Source organism: Schistocerca cancellata, chromosome 1, assembly GCF_023864275.1.
Source record: "Schistocerca cancellata isolate TAMUIC-IGC-003103 chromosome 1, iqSchCanc2.1, whole genome shotgun sequence".
NCBI classification, from domain to species: Eukaryota; Metazoa; Arthropoda; class Insecta; order Orthoptera; family Acrididae; genus Schistocerca; species Schistocerca cancellata.
In genome coordinates this window covers 1,274,132,210-1,274,155,514 of record NC_064626.1, presented here as the reverse complement: position 1 = coordinate 1,274,155,514, position 23,305 = coordinate 1,274,132,210, and the positions used below count along the sequence as shown (strand labels likewise).

The following is a 23,305-nucleotide window of genomic DNA, read 5'->3' as shown; positions in this document are numbered from 1 at the left end:
GTTATCAGGAGAAAGAAAACTGGCGTTCTACGGATTGGAGCTTGGAATGTCAGATCCTTTAATCGGGCAGGTAGGTTAGAAAATTTAAAAAGAGAAATGGATAGGTTAAAGTTAGATATAGTGAGAATTAGTGAAGTTTGGTGGCAGGAGGAACAAGACTTTTGGTCAGGTGAATACAGGGTTATAAATACAAAACAAATAGGGGTAATGCAGGAGTAGGTTGAATAATGAATAAAAATAGGAGTGCGGGTAAGCTACTACAAACAACATACTGAATGCCTTATTATAGCCAAGATAGACACGAAGCCCATGCCTACTACAGTAGTACAAGTTTATATGCCAACTAGCTCTGCAGATGACGAAGAAATTGAAGAAATGTGTGATGAGATAAAAGAAATTATTCAGATAGTGAAGGGAGACGAAAATTTAATAGTCATGGGTGACTGGAATTCGACAGTAGGAAAAGGAAGAGAAGGAAACGTAGTAGGTGAATATGGATTGGGGGTAAGAAATGAAAGAGGAAGGCGTCTGGTAGAATTTTGCACAGAGCATAACTTAATCATAGCTTACACTTTGTTCAAGAATCATGAAAGAAGGTTGTATACATGGAAGAACCCTGGAGATACTAGAAGGTTTCAGATAGATTATATAATGGTAAGACAGAGATTTAGGAACCATGTTTTAAATTGTAAGACGTTTCCAGGGACAGATGTGGACTCTGACCACAATCTATTGGTTATGAACTGTAGATTAAAACTGAAGAAACTGCAAAAAGGTGGGAATTTAAGGAGATGGGACCTGGATAAACTGAAAGAAGCAGAGGTTGCACAGAGTTTCAGGGGGAGTATAAGGGAACAATTGACAGAAATGGGGGAAAGAAATACACTAGAAGAAGGATGGGTAGCTTTGAGGGATGAAATAGTGAAGGCAGCAGAGGATCAAGTAGGTAAAAAGACGAGGGCTAGTAGACATCCTTGGGTAACCGAAGAGATACTGAATTTAATTGATGAAAGTAGAAAATACAAAATGCAGTAAATGAAGCAGGCAAAAAGGAATACAAACATCTCAAAAATGAAATCGACAGGAAGTGCAAAATGGCTAAGCAGGGATATCTAGAGGACAGATGTAATGATGTAGAGGCTGATCTCACAAGGGGTAAGATAGATACTGCCTACAGGAAAATCAGAGAGACCTTTGGAGAAAAGAGAACTGCTTGCATGAATATCAAGAGCTCAGATGGAAACCCAGTTCTAAGCAAAGAAGGGCAAGCAGAAAGATGGAAGGAGTATATAGAGGGTCTATACAGGGCGATGTTCTTGAGGACAATATGACGGAAATGGAAGAGGATGTAGATGAAGATGAAATGGGAGATATGATACTGCGTGAAGAGTTTGACAGAGCACTGAAAGACCTGAGCCGAAACAAGGCCTCGGGAGTAGACAACAATCCATCAGAACTACTAACAGCCTTGGGAGAGCCAGTCCTGACAAAACTCTACCATCTGGTGAGCAAGATGTATGAGACAGGCGAAATTCCCTCAGACTTCAAGAAGAATATAATAATCCCAATCCCAAAGAAAGCAGGTGTTGACAGATGTGAAAATTACCGAGTTGTCAGTTTAATAAGTCACAGCTGCAAAATACTAACACGAATTCTTTACAGACGAATGGAAAAACTGGTAGAAGCTGACCTCGGCGAAGATCAGGTTGGATTCCGCAAAAATGTTGGAACACGTGAGGCAATACTGACCCTACGACTTATCTTAGAAAATAGATTAAGGAAAGGCAAATCTACATTTCTAGCATTTGTAGACTTAGAGAAAGCTTTTGACAATGTTAACTGGAATACTCTCTTTCAAATTCTGAAGGGGGCAGGGGTAAAATACAGGGAGCGAAAAGCTATTTACAATTTGTACAGAAACCAGATGGCAGTTATAAGAGTCTAGGATCATGAAAGGGAAGCAGTGGTTGGGAAGGGAGTGAGATTGGTTTGTAGCCTGTCCCCGATGTTATTCAATCTGTATATTGAGCAAGCAGTAAAGGAAACAAAAGAAAAATTCGGAGTAGGTATTAAAAGTCCATGGAGAAGAAATAAAAACTTTGAGGTTCGCCGATGACATTGTAATTCTGTCAGAGACAGCAAAGGACTTGCAAGAGCAACTGAACGGAATGAATAGTGCCTTGAAAGGAGGGTATAAGATGAACATCAACAAAAGCAAAACGAGGATAATGGAATGTAGTCGAATTAAGTCGGGTGATGCTGAGGGAATTAGATTAGGAAATGAGACACTTAAAGTAGTAAAGGAGTTTTGCTATTTGAGGAGCAAAATAACTGATGATGGTAAATGTAGACTGGCAATGGCAAGAAAATCGTTTCTGAAGAAGAGAAGTTTGTTAATATCGAGCATTGATTTAAGTGTCAGGAAGTCATTTCTGAAAGTATTTGTATGAAGTGTGGCCATGTATGGAAGTGAAGCATGGACAATAAATAGTTTAGACAAGAAGAGAATAGAAGCTTTCGAAATATGGTGCTACAGAAGAATGCTGAAGATTAGATGGATAGATCACATAACTAATGAGGAGGTATTGAATTGAATTGGGGAGTTAAGGAGTTTGTGGCACAACTTGACTAGAAGAAGGGATCGGTGGGTAGGTCATGTTCTGAGGCATCAAGGGATCACCAATTTTGTACTGGAGGGCAACGTGGAGGATAAAAATCTTAGAGGGAGACCGAGAGATGAATACGCTAAGCAGATTTAGAAGGATGTAGGCTGCAGTAGGTACTGGGAGATGAAGAAGCTTGCACAGGATAGAGTAGCATGGAGAGCTGCATCAGACCAGTCTCAGACTGAAGACCACAACAACAACAACAACACCAAAGAATTTGACACAGTCTGCTGTGTCTAATTTTTTGTCCATATACCTTATTCCACTTATAGACTGTGCAGATTTTTTTGTGGTGAAATGAACAGTTTCTGTTTTTGTAAAATTTAATGTCAAGTTATTGCTTTTGACCAATGCCTCCACTTCCCCAAGTGTTTGTTCAATATGACGAATTTGGTCTACCTCATTTTTACGACAGACTACAGCTGTTTAGCCAGCTGCATAGAGAATAGTATCAGACTGGACCTGGCATGGCATATCATTAATATATTAATATTAATACAATACAGAAAAAGTAGTGGCGTTAGTATTGAACCTTGTGGAACACCTAATTGAGTGTCAAATAACTTCAGGGAATTCAGCTAGGTAACACTTTCAGCGACCGCCGATATTTCGGCAGGAGAACACCCTGCCATTTTCAAGGCAAACTGCAACAGACAGGCGGCGTACGTGCAAATTTAATACCTCGGACAGAAGCAGGAAAGGTAACACACACGCACTGAACACTAGTGCCACCAAAGATGACCAAAGTCAGAGCTATCGATAGTGAGACTATGAATTTGCAAGTGAGGTAGCATTGACTCTGTCCCTCCGTTTTTTGACAAAGGAGAGAGCCTGATTCCAAACAGAGTTTAAACAGAAACCTCCATCCCTGCTAACGAGGTTGCTCGCTAATTTAATCTCAACTGCTTCCCTAATAACACTGTCCCAATAGCTGGACGTGGATGCCAATATCTCGGTGTTATTATATAACATGGGGTGACCAGTATCCAAGCAATGTTCGGCAATAGCAGATCTATTTGGCTGCTGTAATCGTGTGTGCCGTTTATGCTCAGTACATCGGTCCTCCACGGTCCTGATAGTTTGACCAATATATACCATGCCGCAGCTACAAGGAATAAGATATACACCTGCCTTACGCAGTCAAAGATCATCCTTAACAGAACTCAAAAGTGCTCTAATTTTAGATGGAGGTCGGAAAACACATTTCACATCATTTCTGTAAAATACGACTGATCTTGTTGGACATGTTTCCTATGTAAGGCAAAAGGTGTTGACTCAGAATTATCATCAATCACCCGATGTACAGTTGGTCAATAGCGCAACGCACGTTCAATCTGTCTATCACTATAACCATTTTGACGAAATGTGACTTCAAGATGGGACAGCTCAGCTGGCAAACTCTGAGTCAGAAACGACATGTGCCCGTGTACCAAGGTACGAAGTACCCCTTCACGCTGAGCCGGATGGTGACAACTATTAGCCTGTAAGTACAAGTCGGTGTGAGTAAGTTTCCTGTAGACTGCTTGTCCCAATGATCCATCATCCTTCCTCCTAACCAACACATCAAGAAAGGGAAGGCAACCATCCTCTTCCACCTCCATCGTAAAATGAATGTTCGGGTGGATCGAGTTCAGATGTTCTAGAAAGACATTGAAATTCTCCCTACCATGAGGCCAAACAACGAAGATATCATCAACGTATCTAAAGAAACAGGCGGGTTTCAAAGGCGCCGACTCCAATGCATGTTCCTCGAAGTCTTCCATAAACAAATTTGCCATCACAGGAGACAACGGACTACCCATCGCAACTCCATCTGTCTGCTCGTAATACTGGTCTGTCATATCGGGCTTTGTTTTTGGTGGTGAACAGTCACCAAAGTTGTTACAGTTTATGAAAAAGTCATTGAATGATTCACAAATGGCACTGAGTTCTGTAACAGCTGTACCGTTTATCACTATTTTAGAAGGGCATTTTCTCTCTGCCTCACTGCCAACTTCACTTCTTATAACAGACCAAACTGCTTTTGATTTGTTTTTTGCATTTGAAATGACGTTGTTATTCGCAGTACATTTTGCTAGTTTAACTAGTTTGTCGAATGTTTGTTTGTATGTGCTTACATACTTAAGAAATTCTTCTGAGGCTGGTTCTGGCACCATCTCATCTTCTGGATGTGATGTTCCTGTTTGACCTGGCACTGTGGCTGCGACTTTGTGTGTGGTTTTGAAATTGTTTTCCCGTTTTTCCATAAATGAAAAGATATTATTTTGTCCACTCACTTTGGTCACTGTTGAAAAATTCTCCATTGAGTATAATGAGTGTCGTTTCAAGGCAGGTGCAATTTTTCTTTTGAATAGCCCTGGCAGCAGACTTTGCAATTCTTGAGGCAGTGTGTTGTACATTTTTAAAGCAACCATTGGAAAACTATCATGTGTTCCTGCAGTTCACAACTTGGTATTTCAGTGTTTCCCTGGTTGTGAGTTCATAATTATGTTTCCTGCCTCAAGCTGCAAACCCTCTGTTTTTTTACATGAGGCATAAAAAAACACAAGGGTGACTTTGTCATTATTTCTAACTGAAATGTGTCCCCCATGACGACAAGCCATAATCAATGTATCTATGAAATAGTGCATAATACACTGTTATAAGGTACAGGTCAATGAATACAGCCTTTAGTCTCCTCAGACGGTACATTATTACAAGGGAGAGCTTGGAGCATAGTAACCACTGACTTTCCTTTGTGAAAACCATGCTGCATGTCCTGGGAGAATTTGTCATCTTTAGAGTAACTTGGTATTGGGTGTTTTGTACGGATTCCATAACTTTCGGTAAAATTGGAATTATTGAAATAGGTCCAAAATTGGACGCTTACAGTGGGTCACCTTTTTTGTAAACTGGTATAGTCTGTATCTGATTCTGGATTTCTGGGAAAATGGTGAAGGATAAACATTTGTTAATTACTATGGCTAGTGATCTTTGGTAAAAATAAAAAATCGAATTCTGTTACAAGCCAATAATGCCAATAGTAGCCAAAATATTATTAAAAGTGGGAGTTTAGTTAGTGAGAGAGATGGTGAGTGCACTAGAGTCAGAGATCCTGTCGAACATTTTTCAGTGTTATTGTAGCCACAAGGGTTTCACTTCATGGTTGAGTACCACGAAGACCTCATTTCTGTTGAGTTTGCCGATCTATGCAAATCATGAATCACAATTTTTAAACATTTCGTAGTGTTTTGCATGGTTGCGAATGAGAAGCTACACTGATGTTTTAGGAGGTATAACTTGAAGAGCAACACTCTCATTTCAGAAAAATTTAGAATGCCTCAAGTGCTGGAACTCTGTTTATGGTCTATAAGTGGTATGCAAGGTGTATGAGATGGACGAAATGCCTTCAGGGTTCAGGATGAGTATAATAATTCCAATTCCAAAGAAAGCAGGTGCTTGACGGGTGTGAACATTACTGAACTATCAGTTTAAAAAGTCATGGCTGCAAAATACTAACATGAATTCTTTACAGAAGAATAGAAAAACTGGTAGAAGCCAACCTCAGGGAAAATCAGTTTGGATTCGGGAGAAGCATAGGACCAAGCGAACCAATACTGACGCTGTGGCCTATCTTAGAACATAGGTTATGGAAGTTCAAACTTACTTTTATAGCATTTGTAACTTAGAGAAAGCTTTCAGCAGTGTTGACTGGAGTACTCTTTGCATTTCTGAAGGTAGCAGGGGTAAAATAAAGGGGGCAAAAGGCTATTTACAACTTGTACAGAAATCAGATGGCAGTTAACAAGAGTTGGAGGTCATGAAAGGGAAGCAGTCATGGAGAAGGGAGTGAGACAGGATTGTAGCGATGTGTCTCAATATGTACACTGAGCAACCAGTAAAGGAAACCAATGAAAAATTTGGAGTGGGAATTAAAGTTCAGGGAGAAGCAGTACACACTATGAGGTTTTCCGATGGCGACATAATTCTATCAGAGACAGCAAAGGACTTGGAAGAGCAGTTGAATGGAATGGACAGTGTCTTCAAAGGAGGATATAAGATGGATATGAGCAAAAGAAAGACAAGGATAATAGAATGTAGTAAAATTAAATCCGGTGATGCTGAGAGAATTAGATTAGGAAATGAGACGTTTGGAGTAGTAGATGAGTTTTCTTATTTGGATAGCAAAATAGCTGATGATGGCTGAAGTAGGGAGGATATGAAATGTAGACTGGAAGTGTCAAGAAAAGCGAATCTGAAGAAGAGCAATTTGTTAACATTGAATGCTGATCTAAGTGTTGGGAAGGCTTTTGTGAAAGTATTTGTATTTAGTGTAGCCATCTATGGACAGAAACATGGACCATAAACATTTTAGACAAGAAGGGAGCAGAAGCTTTTGAAATGAGGTGTTACAGAAGAATGCTGAAGAGTAAGCAGGTAGATCACGTAACTAATGAGGAGGTACTAAGTAGGATTGGTAGAACTGGGGAGAAAAGAAATGTGTGGCGCAAATTGACTACAAGAAGCGATCAGTTGGTAGGGCAGATTCTGAGACCTCAAGGGATCACTAGTTGTTGTTGTTTGTTGTTGTTGTGATCTTCAGTCCTGAGACTGGTTTGATGCAGCTCTACGTGCTACTCTATCCTGTGCAAGCTTCTTCATCTCCCAGTACCTACTGCAGCCTACATCCTTCAGAATCTGCTTAGTGTATTCATCTCTTGGTCTCCCTCTACGATTTTTACCCTCCACGTTGCCCTCCAGTATAAAATTGGTGATCCCTTAATGCCTCAGAACATGTCCTACCTTCTCCTAGTCAAGTTGTGCCACAAACTCTTCTCCCCAACTCTATTCAATACCTCCTCATTAGTTATGTGATCTACCCATCTAATCTTCAGCATTCTTCTGTAGCACCACATTTCGAAAGTTTCTATTCTCCTTTTGTCTAAACTATTTATTGTCCATGTTTCACTTCCATACATGGATACACTCCATACGAATACTTTCAGAAACTACTTCCTGACACTTAAATCTATATTCGATGTTAACAAATTTCTCTTCTTCAGAAACTCTTTCCTTGCCATTGCCAGTCTACATTTTATATCCTCTCTACTTCGACCATCATCAGTTACTTTGCTCCCCAAATAGCAAAACTCCTTTACTATTTTAAGTGTCTCATTTCCTAATCTAATTCCCTCAGCATCACCTGACTTAATTCGGCTACATTCCATTTTCCTCGTTTTGCTTTTGTTGATGTTCATCTTATATCCTCCTTTCAAGACACTGTCCATTCGGTTCAACTGCTCTTCCAAGTCCTTTGCTGTCTCTGACATCATTACAATGTCATCGGCAAACCTCAAAGTTTTTATTTCTTCTCCATGGATTTTAATACCTACTCCGAACTTTTCTTTTGTTTCCTTTGCTACTTGCTGAATATACAGATTGAATAGCATCGGGGAGAGGCTACAATCCTGTCTCACTCCCTTCCCAACCACTGCTTCCCTTTCATGCCCCTCGCCTCTTATAACTGCCATCTGGTTTCTGTACAAATTGTAAATAGCCTTTCGCTCCCTGTATTTACCCCTGCGACCTTCAGAATTTGAAAGAGAGTATTCCAGTCAACATAGTCAAAAGCTTTCTCTAAGTCTACAAATGCTAGAAACGTAGGTTTGCCTTTCCTTAATCTAGCTTCTAAGATAAGTCATAGGGTCAGTATTGCCTCACCTGTTCCAACATTTCTATGGATTCCAAACTGATCTTCGCTGAGGTCAGCTTCTACCAGTTTTTCCATTCGTCTGTAAAGAATTCGTGTTAGTATTTTGCAGCTGTGACTTATTAAACTGATAGTTCAGTAATTTTCACATGTGTCAACACCTGCTTTCTTTGGGATTGGAATTATTATATTGTTCTTGAAATCTGAGGGAATTTCACCTGTCTCATACATCTTGCTCACCAGATGGTAGAGTTTTGTCAGGACTGGCTCTCCTAAGGCTGTCAGTAGTTCTAATGGAATGTTGTCTACTCCCGGGGCCTTGTTTCGCCTTAGGTCTTTCAGTGCTCTGTCCAACTCTTCACGCAGTATCATATCTCCCATTTCATCTACATCCTCTTCCATTTCCATAATATTGTCCTCAAGAACATCGCCCCTGTATAGACCCTCTATATACTCCTTCCACCTTTCTGCTTTCCCTTCTTTGCGTAGAACTGGGTTTCCATCTGAGCTCTTGATATTCATGCAAGCAGTTCTCTTTTCTCCAAAGGTGTCTTTAATTTTTCTGTAGGCAGTATCTATCTTACACCTCTTGAGATAAGCCTCTACACCCTTACATTTATCCTTTAGCCATCCCTGCTTAGCCATTTTGCACTTCTTGTCGATCTCATTTTTGAGATGTTTGTATTCCTTTTTGCCTGCTTCACTTTCTGCATTTTTGTATTTTCTCCTTTCATCAATTAAATTCAGTGTCTCTTCTGTTGGAAAATGTGGGGATAAAAATTATAGAGGGAGACCAAGAGATGAATACTGTATGCGGATTCAGAAGGATGTAGGTTGCAGTAGTTACTCGGAGAGGAAGATGCTTGTACAGGATAGAATAACATGGTGAGCTGCATCAAACCGGTCACTGGACTAAAAACTACAACAACAAGAGAGGACCATACAGGATGTTGTATAGTCCTTATAGGGCATGGACTGGTTAGAAAAGGGCATTCTGAGTAGGATGTGCTTCCCTCCACTGTTGTAAAGTGCCAGTCACAGTTAGTGGAACATATTATTGTAATCAAGCGGCTATTAGGTTCCAGTACTTGGCTGGCAAGCAACCAACATACGAGAAAGATATCTTAAACATCAAAATGAACAACATTTTAATTAGATTAAAGAATACCAAGGCAAAACACTTATCCGTGAAAAAACTACTACCATTATAGCTTGCAACAACAGTAGACATTAAGAATTGAAAGAAGAATTGGGCAGTGAGAATCCATGTAACCAAATCTATTCTCAGCAGTCGTGAAGGAAGTCTTCAGTTCACTAAATTTGATAAGGGAAAGAATAAGTAATTAAACAACCTTTGTTTCCTGGATGACTTTGTGTGGTGCAGATAAACTGCTATTATAAAGAAAGAATTTACCAGAACAAGAAGTTTGAAAGCAGACTTGAAAATCAATTGTGATAAGACTAATATTATGATGACAGACATTGTGTTTGGTGGACTTTGGAGGAGGGGGAGGGGGGGGGGGGTTGTCCTTTTGTGGCAAACGAATAACCACCAAGTTGACATCTAATGCAGGATGTAGCTCTCCTCCTCCCCTTCCCTCTCCTCTCAGCTTTTCCATACATATTGTCCGCACTTGGCGCACCTGTGTTGTTTCCATTAAGTGGTCTTCTTGGTCTTTTTCTTTTCTCTTGGAAACCAGCAAATCTTTTCCATGGTCTATCTATTCTTAGTTTTCTGGATAATGTTTGACAGTGTCACACTGCAGACTGTTGGTAAAGGTCTGAGCATGTAGAATAGATTCTCAGATATGAAAGTGGCTTGAAGTAATAGAACCCAGTACCCAATAGGTTGTCCTGGATGGCGAGTCTTCATTGAGGACAAAACTATCTTCAGGAGTGCCACAGGTAAGTGTGGTAGGACTTATGTTATTCTCTATATACATAAGTGATCTGACAGATATGGTGAACAGGAGTCTGTGACTGTTTGTTGATGATGCTGCAGTTTTGAGGAAATGTAGTATTTTGAAGACCTCAAGGAGGATACAGGATGACTTCACAGAATTTCTATTTGGCATGTTGAGTGGCACCTTGCTTTAAATGTGGGAAAATGCTGAGGTGTGCTGCTATATTTCAATTAAAGTAACTTTGTGATTGACAGAGTGCTGTGACGGGGGTGGAGTGGCGTGCAGTGTTGCTAGTGTGTTACCAGCCACACAACAGGGCTCTGCACGCATCTAGAGAGTAGGAAACTAAGAGTACATAGTGCTCGAGTGAGATCTGTGATTGGCTGACGGATGGCCCCTATCACCATGATCTTTAAAATGTTAGTCGCCAAGTTATTTTAATTGAGGTATAGATTTATTACCGGTAGATTAGACAGACACACAAGAATTTTGGAAATGTTCTTTGAATCTGGAATTTTTCGGCATTAGACGTGTCAGCGAAGTTTGTTCTAAAACTTCTCAATTTTGATCAGAAGAACCATTGCATGAGCATCAGTCAGGAGATCTTGAATGACGTCAGTGATGATCCTGATTTGCTCAAAAGGGTCATAACTGGTGACGTAACATGGTTTTATGATTATGACATTGAAACCAAAGCCCAATCGTCCCAATGGAAGCATTGTGGAGAATCAAGACCGAAAAAAGCACACCGCACTCGATGAAATGTCAAAGTTTTGCTCACTGTTTTTTTCAATTACTGTGGCGTAGTGCATCATGAACTTTTGTCTTAAGGTTGTACAGTCAATAAGGAGTATTACATTGATGTTATGCACAGTTTGCTAAAAGCAGTATGCAAAAATAGTCTGGTATTGTGGAAAAACAATTCATGGCTTTTGCATCATGATACTGCACCTGCTCATTCATCGTTGCTCATGAGATTTTTTAGCCAAAAATAACACTACAATCATGCCTCAGCCACCATATTCACTGAATTTGGCCCCAGTTCCCGAAACTGAAGAGACCCATGAAAGGACAAAGATTTTTGACTAAGGAAATAAAAAACTGCCTCACTGGAAACACTCAAGGCTATACCAAAAAGTGCTTATGAGAAGTACTTCGAGGAATGGAAGAAACGTTGGCACAAGTGTATTGTATCTGAAGGGGACTTTTTTGAAGGGGACAACATAAATATTGATGAATAAATACTTCTTTTTCATAAAAATATATAGTCACAGCTCACTTTTTGAACGCACCTCGTACAGAGGAACGACACCTTTCTAGAAGTCTCCCAATAAACCGAAGTCAACCATTCACCTTTCCTACTACAATCCTCATGTGGTTATTCCATTTCATATTGCTTTGCAATGTTACACCCAGATATTTAATCAATGTGACCGTTAAGCAGGACACTGCTAATGCTGCATCTGAACATAACGGGTTTGTTTTTCATACTCATCCACGTTAACTTACATTTTTTTACATTTAGAGCTAGCTGAATTCATAATCACGTTCATCTTCTATCCTGTCGTACACTATAGCATTATCAGCAAATAACAGCAGATTGCTGCCTACCTTGTCTGCTAAATCATTTGTGTATAGAGAATAACAGGGGTCTTACCACACTTCATTTGGGGCACTCCTGATGATACCCTTGTCTCCGATGAACGTTCACCGGATAACACGCTGGGTTCTATACCTCAAGAAGTCTTTGAGCCACTCGCTTATCTGTGAATCTATTCCATATTCTTGTACCTTCTTTAACAGCCTGCAATGGAGAATCTTGTCAAATGCTTCCTGGAAATCTAGAAATATGGAATCTATCTGCTGCCATTCATCCACAGTTTGCAGTGTATCACATGAGAAAAGGGCAAGCTGAGTTTTGCTTTCTAAAACCAAGCTGATTCATGGACATAAGTTTCTCAGTCTCAAGAAAATTTATTAAATTCCAACTGAGAACATGTCCAAGGATTCTGCAGCAAACTCATGTTCGGGATACTAGTCAGTAATTCTGAGAGTCCGTTCTTTTGCCCATTCTCATAAACTGGAGTCATCTGTGCTTTTTTCCAATTGCTTGGGACGTTGTGCTGGGTGGGCGATTTGTGATAAATGCAAGCTAAGTAAGGGGTCAATGCCATAGAATACTCTTTGAGAAACCAAATTGGGATTCCATCCGGACGTGGTGACTTATTTGTTTTCAACTTCTTCAGTTGTTTCTCTACACTACGGATGCTTATTACTGTGTCATTCATACAGGGTGTTTGTATGATTCTCCTGCATGAATGACTTCTTGAACATGAAATTTAAAACTTCGGCTTTAATTTTGCTATGTTCAACTGCCACACCAGACTGGTTAGCAAATGACTGGATGCAAACCTTAGACCCTCTTAGCGATTTTACATAGGACCAGAATTTTTTCTGGTCCTCTGCTAGATATTTTGCTAAGGTACGACAGTTGATGTGAATTGGCAGGAGCCAATTCACGGAGTTTGGAGGAAGCCGAAAGGCACGCGTTTAAGCTCACGCAGGCTGGCGTAAGGTCTGGAAAATGACAAGGAATTATAGTAGCCAAAAATAGTACATAGCTTCTGGAATACTTAACTTTAATCCATAATTGGAAGACATCGCTCTTGTTGATACATTAATAACAATCTCAATATAAACTGGTAATGGCGCCTTGCTAGGTCGTAGCAAATGACGTAGCTGAAGGCTATGCTAACTATCGTCTCGGCAAATGAGAGTGTATTTGTCAGTGTAGCATCACTAGCAAAGTCGGCTGTACAACTGGGGCGAGTGCTAGGAAGTCTCTCTAGACCTGCCGTGTGGCGGCGCTCGGTCTGCAATCACTGACAGTGGCGACACGCGGGTCCGACGTATACTAGCGGACCGCGGCTGATTTAAAGGCTACCACCTAGCAAGTGTAGTGTCTGGCAGTGACACCACAGTCCTGCCCCGCAAATCGGCGAACGGTTGTGTTATAAGGCTTCCGCCCGCCGTGGAGAGGACCCCATGTTGACGTATGCGACGAGGTGGGGAGCCTAACAACAGGCGAGGCTGTGCCACTCGCACCCTGCCATTCGGTCCGAGGGGAGCTAGGAAACTCCTGAAAACCTTGTCCAGGGTGCACGCCAACATGCGGTGTATGCGCCCGTATAGAGTCAGGAGGGGCCAAAGGGTCGACCTCCATCGGGTCGGAGCACCCGACGGGCGAAGACGACAGATGGTCCGGAGCGGGCAAGAGTTCCATGGCAGAGGACAACTGGTCACGGGAAGCAATCGGCGGCGCACGACCCAGGGAGGCGCCCGGCGGTTGCAGCGACGCGTCCACTTCGGGCGTCGCCGGCGGAACAACAGGTGGCGGCGGCGTCTCGTCGCCATGGGGCAAAATGGAAGGCAGCGTAGGTAACACCTGGGGCTGAGGCGAGCCAGTAGATGGGTCCCCGGGGCACTGACCGGACGGCACCGTCGCTGAAAGCAGACGGGGAGCGGCATATCCCGTGCGACGACAGAGGCGCAGCTGATTGAGATGACGACGCACCTCACCAGAGGCCCCCAAAACCAGATACATAGCGCGGCCGAGGCAGCGAAGAATGCGCCCTTCGAGCCAACGCCGTGAACCTCGATAGTTGCGATAATAGACAACGTCGCTTGGAGCAAAAGCAGGTGTCTGCCGCTGCACAGGAACCTGATGCAGCGGATGTAGCAAAGACATCAAGGTGCGATGAGGGCGACCATGAAGCAACTCAGCCGGCGAGCGACCATCACGGGGCTGAGAGCGATACGAGGACAAAAAGAGCAATAACGCGTCCTCCCGAGAATGCGACTCTTTCAACTTTAACATCTGTGACTTGAAAGTCCTGACCAAACGTTCAGCGGCACTGTTTGACTGTGGCGAAAACGGCGCGGACGTCAGATGTTGAAAACCATTGGCCTTGCAGAATGACTGAAATTCTGCGGAGAATTGTGGGCCATTGTCGGTCTGTGGTAGACCTTCAATGCAAAAGATAGCGGACAACGCTTGGATGGTGGCAGGAGACGTCGTGGAAGACATCCGGACAACAAAAGGAAAATTACTGAATGAATCGACAACAACCAACCATCGAGCATTCCAGAATGGACCAGCAAAATCGATGTGTAAGCGTTGCCAAGGGGAAGTGGCTTTCGGCCATGCAAAGAATTTCCGCGGTGGTGCGGATTGTTGTTCGGCACACGCCATGCAAGAAGAGCACATATTCGTAATCGCAGCATCGATTCCGAACCAAGTACTGGGCTGACGAGCAAGTTGTTTCATTCTCACTATACCCCAATGGCCTTGGTGGAGAAGCTGTAAGACAGAGGACTGTAATGAACGTGGGACCACGACCCTGGACTGATCATTATCAGAACGCAACAGCAAAACACCTCGTCGTACAAAAAGTCCCTCCTTGTGAGCAAAAAATCGGCGAACCAACGGATCCTCGATCCGTGACTTTGACAAGGGCCGTTGCGTAGCAACAAAACGCAAAACGGTAGCAAGGACAGGGTCAGCAGCTGTGGCTGTAGCTACACGACGAAAATCAATCGGAAACGATTCTACCACGGCATCAGTTTCCGAATCAATGAACATGCAAGCAAGTTCGGAGGAATCGAATGCTCTATCCTCAGCAACAGGCAAACGGGACAACACATCGGCCTTTCCATGCGTAGCAGTGGACCGATACAAGATATCGTAGCGGTACTGCGAGAGGAAAATAGACCAGCGAATGAATTTCTGCGCTGTACGTGGAGGTACAGGCTTGGTCGGATGAAAAAGCGATGTCAAAGGTTTGTGGTCTGTGATGATGGTAAAGTGACGACCATACAAGAAATCATGAAATTTAGTAACGCCAAATACGAGAGCCAATGCTTCTTTCTCGATCTGTGAATAATTTCTTTGCGCAGACGAGAGCAATTTGGACACAAAGGCAATAGGGCGATCGTGCGAACCATCTTTGTGCGCAAGCACAGCACCGATCCCGGAATCCGATGCATCCACCATCAACAAAAGGGGTTTCTGGGGATCGAATGGCGTAAGGCAAGTATTGGAAAGCAACACCGATTTCAACTGGCGAAAGGCGCGTTCGCATTCCGTCGTCCAGACGAACGGAACACCTTTATGGCGTAAGCGATGAAGCGGAGCTGAAATGGAAGAGGCGTGGCGCACATATCTGTTATAGTAATTGATTTTTCCCAGCACACTCTGTAGCTGCTTCAAATTCTGCGGCAAAGGCAAGTCGTGTATGGCACGGAGGTGCTCTGGACTGGGATGTATGCCTTGGGCATTGATTTCATGTCCCAAATAGGGTAAGTCACGAGCAAAAAACACACATTTGTCCTTCCGCAAGCGAAGACCATTTTGCCGCAAGACCTGAAATAATGTTCTGAGGTTGGCTAAATGTTCTTCTTCTGTCTTTCCGGAGATCACAGTATCGTCCAGATAGTTTGCTGCAGTAGGGACCGACGCACAAACAGTTTGTAGATAGTGCTGAAACAATGCAGGGGCGGATGCACACCCGAATGGCAGACTTTTGAATCGGTACAAACTAAGATGCGTGTTAACCACCAAAACGCGCTGGGATTCTTCGTCCACCGGTATTTGCAAGTACGCATCTGCTTCGAAAAATATTTACCCGGGCACAGTTTGTCAAAAAGATCTTCCGGGCGGGGTAAAGGAAAAGTTGCAGTCACTAGTTGTGGATTCACTGTTGCCTTGAAGTCCAAGCAAAGTCTCAATTTCCCGGAAGGTTTTTGCAAAATTACTAAGGGTGATGCCCAGAGAGAAGCCTGCACACGTTCAATTACACCTCGAGATTCCAAATCGTGTAATGTTCTTGCGACCTCATCACGCAATGCGTGGGGAACATTGCGCGCTCTGAAAAATTTCGGTTGCGCGTTGACTTTCAGTTCCAAATGTGCTTTATAGTTCTTAGCGCAACCAAGGCCCGGTGCAAAAATGTCTGCAAATTCTTCACGTAGACTAGAAACACTGGCTGAAGGCACAGTCTGGTTCACTGATAGGACCTGATTGACTATAGACAAGTTAAACAACTGAAATAAATCTAAACCAAACAAGTTCACTGCAGAAGAAGAACGAAGGACGTATAATGACACAAATTTTGTTTGTCCCTTGTATGTTGCAAGAAGGCTGCACTGTCCTAACACAGGGAGCCCGTGACCTGAATATGTAGTTAGCTTAACATTTGCGGCACGCAACGAAGGTGTGCCCAGCGGTTTGTATGTGTCGTGATTGATTAGGGAAACCGCAGCTCCGGTATCGAGCTGGAACGGTATCACTGTGCCGTTAAAGGCCAAGTCTACAAAAAGTTTATTGTCCTGCTGACGACAAGAGCGACTGTCTCGTGCAACGTGAACTGACACTGGTACAGAATCACTTGCGATGTGACGGGATTTCCGTCGACGTCGACGCACCCTTTGTGTGGGACGAACACGGTCACTGTTAGAGAGAGTAGCACTGGGTGGAGTGGAATGAACTACACGAATTTCCATGGGCGAAGTGTCGCGAGCCTGAGTATCCTTGGGTCGATGCCAATTCTGGCACGAAGCAAAGGGCCTGGAATGGTTGTGAGTGTCCGATCGGAGTTTTTTCTGGCAAACACTTTGAACATGTCCTTTTTTATTACAGAAAAAGCAAATAGCCTGGCGTGACGGGCAATTCTCACGCGAATGTCTAGTAGCACACCGCGGGCTTGATTTCACTGCATTTGTTCGCCGACGTGGGACACGTGGCTGAGGGCCATGCGGCATTTGCGCGGCCGGGCGCGAGGACTGTTTACTGTTCTGTGCAGCTCACCTGGCGGGCCGGTTAATGTGACACACAGGTGGCGAAGTTTCAAATGATTCCTGAGCAAAGTCAAGTGTGTCCTGCCGATCCAATATGTCCATCACTTGTTGAAGGGAGGGATTGACTAGTTTCAAAATCTGTTCCCGTATACGAACATCAGAAACATTCTGTGCAATTCCATCACGCACCATAGTATCTGAATAAGGGAGTCCACATTCACACTCAAAAGCACAATCCCTAGTAAGGCCTTGCAAGGTTGCAACCCACTCCCTATTAGTCTGACCTGCCGTACGTTTTGTACGAAAGAATGTATACCTTTTTGCAACCACATTGACTGATTCTTTGAAATATCCATCTAATGCAGACAAAATTTCTTCGTAGGACAGAGTTGCTACGTCACGTCGGGGAAATAATTTCACTATCACACGGTACGTTTGGACCCCTACTGAGGAAAGGAGATAAGGCTGCTGCTCGTTACCTTGAATTCTGTAGGCGGCGAGATGTAATCCAAATTGGCGTGACCACTCCGTCCAGCTTTCCAGTGCCGCATCAGAAGGACGAAAAGGTGGTGCAACTGCGTGTTGTGGCTGCGGTAGCAGTGAAGCTGCGGCTGCCGCATTGCTTTGCAGTGCACGTTGACCCTGGATGAGCTGTCCAAGGGCATCCAATAAGGCCTGCGTCTGCTGATTCTGCAAGCGATAAAATTCGGACAGTACATCTGGAGATTGTGGCGAAGCCATGACACAAGTAAATTAAGCAAGTATAAAGAAGAAGACCGTTTTTACATTCGTCGCAATGTGATGTGAATTGGCAGGAGCCAATTCACGGAGTTTGGAGGAAGCCGAAAGGCACGAAAGGCACGCGTTTAAGCTCACGCAGGCTGGTGTGAGGTCTGGAAAATGACAAGGAATTATAGTAGCCAAAAATAGTACATAGCTTCTGGAATACTTAACTTTAATCCATAATTGGTGAACATCGCCCTTGTTGATACATTAATAACAAACTCAATATAAACTGGTAATGGCGCCTTGCTAGGTCGTAGCAAATGACGTAGCTGAAGGGTATGCTAACTATCGTCTCGGCAAATGAGAGTGTATTTGTCAGTGTAGCATCACTAGCAAAGTCGGCTGTACAACTGGGGCGAGTGCTAGGAAGTCTCTCTAGACCTGCTGTGTGGCGGCGCTCGGTCTGCAATCACTGACAGTGGCGACACGCGGGTCCGACGTATACTAGCGGACCGCGGCCGATTTAAAGGCTACCACCTAGCAAGTGTGGTGTCTGGCGGTGACACCACAACAGTGGTAGTAGTTGTAAGCTTCGTGCATAGATCTTTTCACAGATGCGCGTATCTCTACTATCTTTGCTTGTCATCTACGAGTTCTCTTTTGAACTGAGAGTGCAACAGCCTCTGCTTCCTCAGCAGTGTCCGAATCTTGTTATTAAAGTAAGGTGGGTCTTTTCCATCCTTAATCCACTTATTGACACAAAATTGTCATAATTTACAGACTCCTTAAACTTACCAGTGATATAAAATAACCAACAGACAGCAAAGTTAAATGTGAAAAGAAACTGAAACAGTTTGTCATTGACAACTCCTTGTATTCGATAGAATATTTTCCGTTTTTAATGTAGAAAAGTTGGTGGGTGGGAAGCGTATTACAAAGAGGGTAGATAATGAATTAGTGCCTATCAGTACCCTGTCCCTTACATTCGATAGGGCAGAGCTCACATTTAACCCAGAGGTAGGTTCTGATGTCACCAATGTGAGGCACTAATATTCTAAATAATGAACCTGATGCATTGATCTCACATGCCATGTGGAAATGCAACCAAATGTGTAAATTGTAGCAGAGAATTGAAGGGATTGGCAGAAGAAAGTGCTAATCTAGAAGTTTGAATTTTGAGACACTACAAGTTCCAAGTTTGATTAAATCCAAAACATGGACATAAATACAGTAAGACTAAGGGGTTCATATAGACTTTGCTTTCTAGTGGTACATAGATACATATTTGTTTCCAGAATGTGGTGCGTTCCAAAACACAGCAGATTGTGATGAGACTTTTTCTTACTGAAGTGACGGTTAGCACTTTCTTCTGTTGACCCCTTCAGTTGCACACCTCCTTCCCCCATTGCATTAATTATACAGGGAACCGTGTGGTGTCATCCTGTGAGTGCCCCGTGTGCCTCGATGGGCAGGCTTTATGGGACATCTGAGTGAGGGGAAAATATTTGCCATACAAAAGCTTACTGTATCACCATCTAACAGTTAAAGCACTGAAACGGCTACACTGTGATCAAACAAGTATATAGCCACATGGACCTGCAACCTTTAGTTCCGTGCCACAATTGTGAAACACCTGAGCATTAAAATAGCATCCTTGTCTACTCGTATGTAACAACCATTTGTTCATCTCACAATATCATAAAGTTTTGTCATCTTTTGTTACGGGGGTTGGTCACACCTACTAAACTGTATACCTCGCTAGAACCTTGAGTACTTATCGTAGCATCTAACTAAGAACTTGCAAAGATTATTACAAATTACTCTTAAAAAACTGCTTTTACTTAAATTTAACTCTTCTGTTATGAAAGTTAACCACATGTAAACCTGTTTTATTATTGTTGAGGCAAATGTGATTGTTCTAGGGCATTTAGTGGAATTTTAGTGTGCTAGTTCTCTGTAGAAACAACATTTAACACTACACTTTACTCTTACCTTGTTTATCATTTTTATAATTTTGTTTTTGTCTTCAGAACACAGTATTTACAACTCGGTCAGTGTAAATAATACTGTCTGCAAAAAAAGTTTCCCAGACCCAGGGGGCCAAGTTTTGAAAAAAGTTCTCCAAGTTCTCTACTTTTTAATTGATCTTAAAATAGCCATTGAAATTATTTTCAAATGAATGCAACCATAATTTTAAGTATCAGAATAAAACTCACAGGACATTTAGTGACAAGCTTTTTTAACGATCAAATTTATAAAACTTTTGAATAAAAATGAACTTGTCTATTATTATCTAGTTGAATTTGCTTGTGTTGTGAGAAACTAAGCAAGTTAAATTAATCAAGTACACTTGCAGTGCAGCCCATCAAGTTTGTCTTCAGCATTTTCTTATGAAAATTTACCAAACCAATTTTAATGTTAACTGCAATCTCTTTCATAGTTAGCAAATAGTATTTTACTGTGATTTAAACAAAAATGATTGTAAGGTACTTGTAAAATAATGTAACACCATTGTTGTTATGTTGTCCCCCCTCCCCCGCCAAAAAAAAGAAAAATAAAATCACCATACTTTCCTTTTCAGATGTCTGTCTGTCCTGTAACAATACTTGTTATAAAATAAGATGTCAAGAGCTTGCCTTTTCAGTTGCAGTGCATTTAAAACTTTCATGCAAGTTTGCTTTTGCAGCATCTTCACATCTCTTATTATGCAAGTAGTCAAAACATGCACTGTAGTCTACCTTTTGGAACCACTCTTGGTGTAATTAAGGTACAATTCTTGCAGCACCAACTTTTGCCGAAAAATATCTTGCGTTCACTGCTACAATTTGTATGAAATGGCTTGCCACTGCAAAACATATTAATTGTCATATTCTTCCATAAATTGTGCCATCTTAGGCACAAATATTGAAATCTTGTAGAGTGCACTATTATGTGCAGTTTACTTAATCCATTTCCTGTTAGACCCTGTCCACTGCGTTCTGCCAGCTGGACTCTTTGCCCAAAGAAAATTTTGTACCAAAAAATGGAAAATACAACCCACTGGCAAACCCTATAAGGGCATTGTCCACTGGGATCAGTCTACTGTATATTTCTCCCAGAGAGAGAGAGAGAGAGAGAGAGAGAGAGAGAGAGAGAGAGGCCCAAGAACGTAAATGACGAGGGGAGAAAGCTTTCTCAGGAAAAGAACAAAAATTGACAATTATAATAGTTGCAAATAATCATTTCCATGTAAATAAGGTGCTAAATTCCACATTACAAAATACTTATGTAGCAATTTAATGTTGTCTCTCCACAACATCAAAAACATTGAAATTATCATTAATAAGTTATCAGTTGTACTAAAAAGACATTACAAAAATATCTAAAGTAATACTGTTCCATTACAAATCTTCACAACATACTATAAAACCTGTATCCACACGGAGGAAGTATTTAGTGACTTACACAGGACAACAGAAATTTAGGGGGCAATACATCAAAAGAAATTTTCTGTTTATCTCTGGCCATCAAAAGTCCAGATCGTTCTCTGGCAAATGCGAAGATCCTCCTCAGTAACAGTACTGTGCAAAAACATTGTGCTCAGTCAACCTCCACATTACCAGCATGAATCACCCAAAGATGATCTACCTTTTACAGCAACACTGCCTTCCTACAGGAGTTCGTAGACCAATCCATTTGAGAGAATGCTTCTTAACAAAAGCTATTAATAGTGAAAATGAACTATCACACTGGAAAGGAATCTTCATTGTAATGAAACATCTGACTGGTGTTCACTGCATCTGAGAGAACTTTAATGTGGATATTTACCTGCACAACATTGTCGACTAATCCAGCTGAATGTGCCTAAAGGTTTAAATTTATGAAAACCATTCCTCCAATTTTTCCAAACTCCTCAGTGTGTCCCCTGCAGGACTATCACACATGGGAGGGAGTAGCTGAACAACAAACCAGAAGTCAAGTCGATAATGAAACATTCACTCGATGCCGGCATGTACATGGTGATGAAGGGCACAATTTCAAACCTGGTTAACATTTCTAGAAAGGGTTTAACTCTGTCGGTTTATTTACTGTTTGTTTTAAAGACAACATCCTGTGCTCGGTGATTCTACTAGTAAGAAAACATGGTTAAGGAATCAGTGGAAGTGTTTTGCTACATAATAATTGTTTGGAGCACACAGTGTGACACCATTGTCTGTGTTACGACAGAAGACTGTGGGCCCATGTAATGTCTGTAACTTTCGAGGTTTCATTATCCAGCAATCTAATGTCTTTATGGATGCAACTTGACTGTTATCTGTCAGTGACAAAACTGATAACTACTTTACATAAATATCAATGAGGACAAACATAGTTTTGTGTTAAATATGACATTGTTCTGCTATGAGGTGTTGAGAAAATATATTCACTTTTTACCCTGTTGTCTATGAATTATTACAGGGAAACCTTAAGGCTTTTGTATTTTACAGAGTGAAAGATGGTCAGGTACAGCAATCTCAAGGCTCAATATGAAATAGAAAAGACAATTGGTTGTGGAGGATTTGCAAAGGTTAAACTTGCAACACACTTGCTAACCAGGGAGAAAGTGGCTATCAAGATAATGAACAAGTCAGGACTTGGGGTAAGTGTTTTTAACTTACTTCATGTAAATTTAAAATATAAAATCCAACTGCCTACTATTTAGAATTGTTAGATAGAAGTTTAAAACATTCGACAGACATTTTTTAAAAAAAATGTTGTTAATATTTGTGCAAAGGGAGTGTTGCAGACTTTTAAGAGTGACTCTCCTCATTTTCTCCTACACCTTGCTAAATAGTATTTTTTGAAAAGAGAAGAGTGGACGAAGTGGTGGTGCCTATGCTATCCCATGTTAAATGACGAAATTTGAGAAACCTTTATGGGAAAACTTTCATTTCTCTTAATTTTTGAAAACTTGTCGACTTACACGGTGGTTCAGTCTTGAAGTTAGGAAGGAGAGATATTTTGTTATCTTTTACAGTTTTCCTCATATAATTTTTTGTTACCAACCCTATTTTTTTGAAAAAATGCTATATTTAAGTAAATCAAACAATGGAAAATCCAGGATGGAATGTAACAATATTATGAGAAGAAAACTTACTATCTACTAACCGCCAGCGATACCTCCACTTCAACAGCTGCCTCCCGTTCCATACCAAGAAGTCCCTTCCATACACCCTAGCCACCCGTGGTCATCGCATCTGCAGTGACGAGCAGTCCCTCTCAAAATATACCTCACTGAAGCCTTCACTGACCATAATTGTCCTCCCAACCTTGTACAAAAATAGACGGCTGGTGTGGCTGAGCGGTTCTAGGCAGTTCAGTGTACGGTCGCAGGGTCGAATCCTGCCTCGAGCATGGATGTGTGTCATGTCCTTAGGTTAGTTAGGTTTAAGTAGTTCTAAGTTCTAGGAGACTGATGACCTCAGATGTTAAGTCCCATAGTGCTC

The 23,305-nt window shown here is 41.9% G+C and overlaps 1 protein-coding gene across 1 annotated transcript in view; it reads left to right on the top strand.

The window, feature by feature from the left end:
• Positions 1–23,305, top strand: part of LOC126145824 (maternal embryonic leucine zipper kinase-like) — a 393,633-nt gene that overhangs the window by 5,686 nt on the left and 364,642 nt on the right. The window contains exon 2 of the mRNA XM_049915586.1: positions 22,307–22,458. Coding sequence (XP_049771543.1) covers positions 22,315–22,458 — 144 coding nt within the window. The 5' untranslated portion in view covers positions 22,307–22,314. The remainder of the gene's footprint in view (positions 1–22,306; positions 22,459–23,305) is intronic.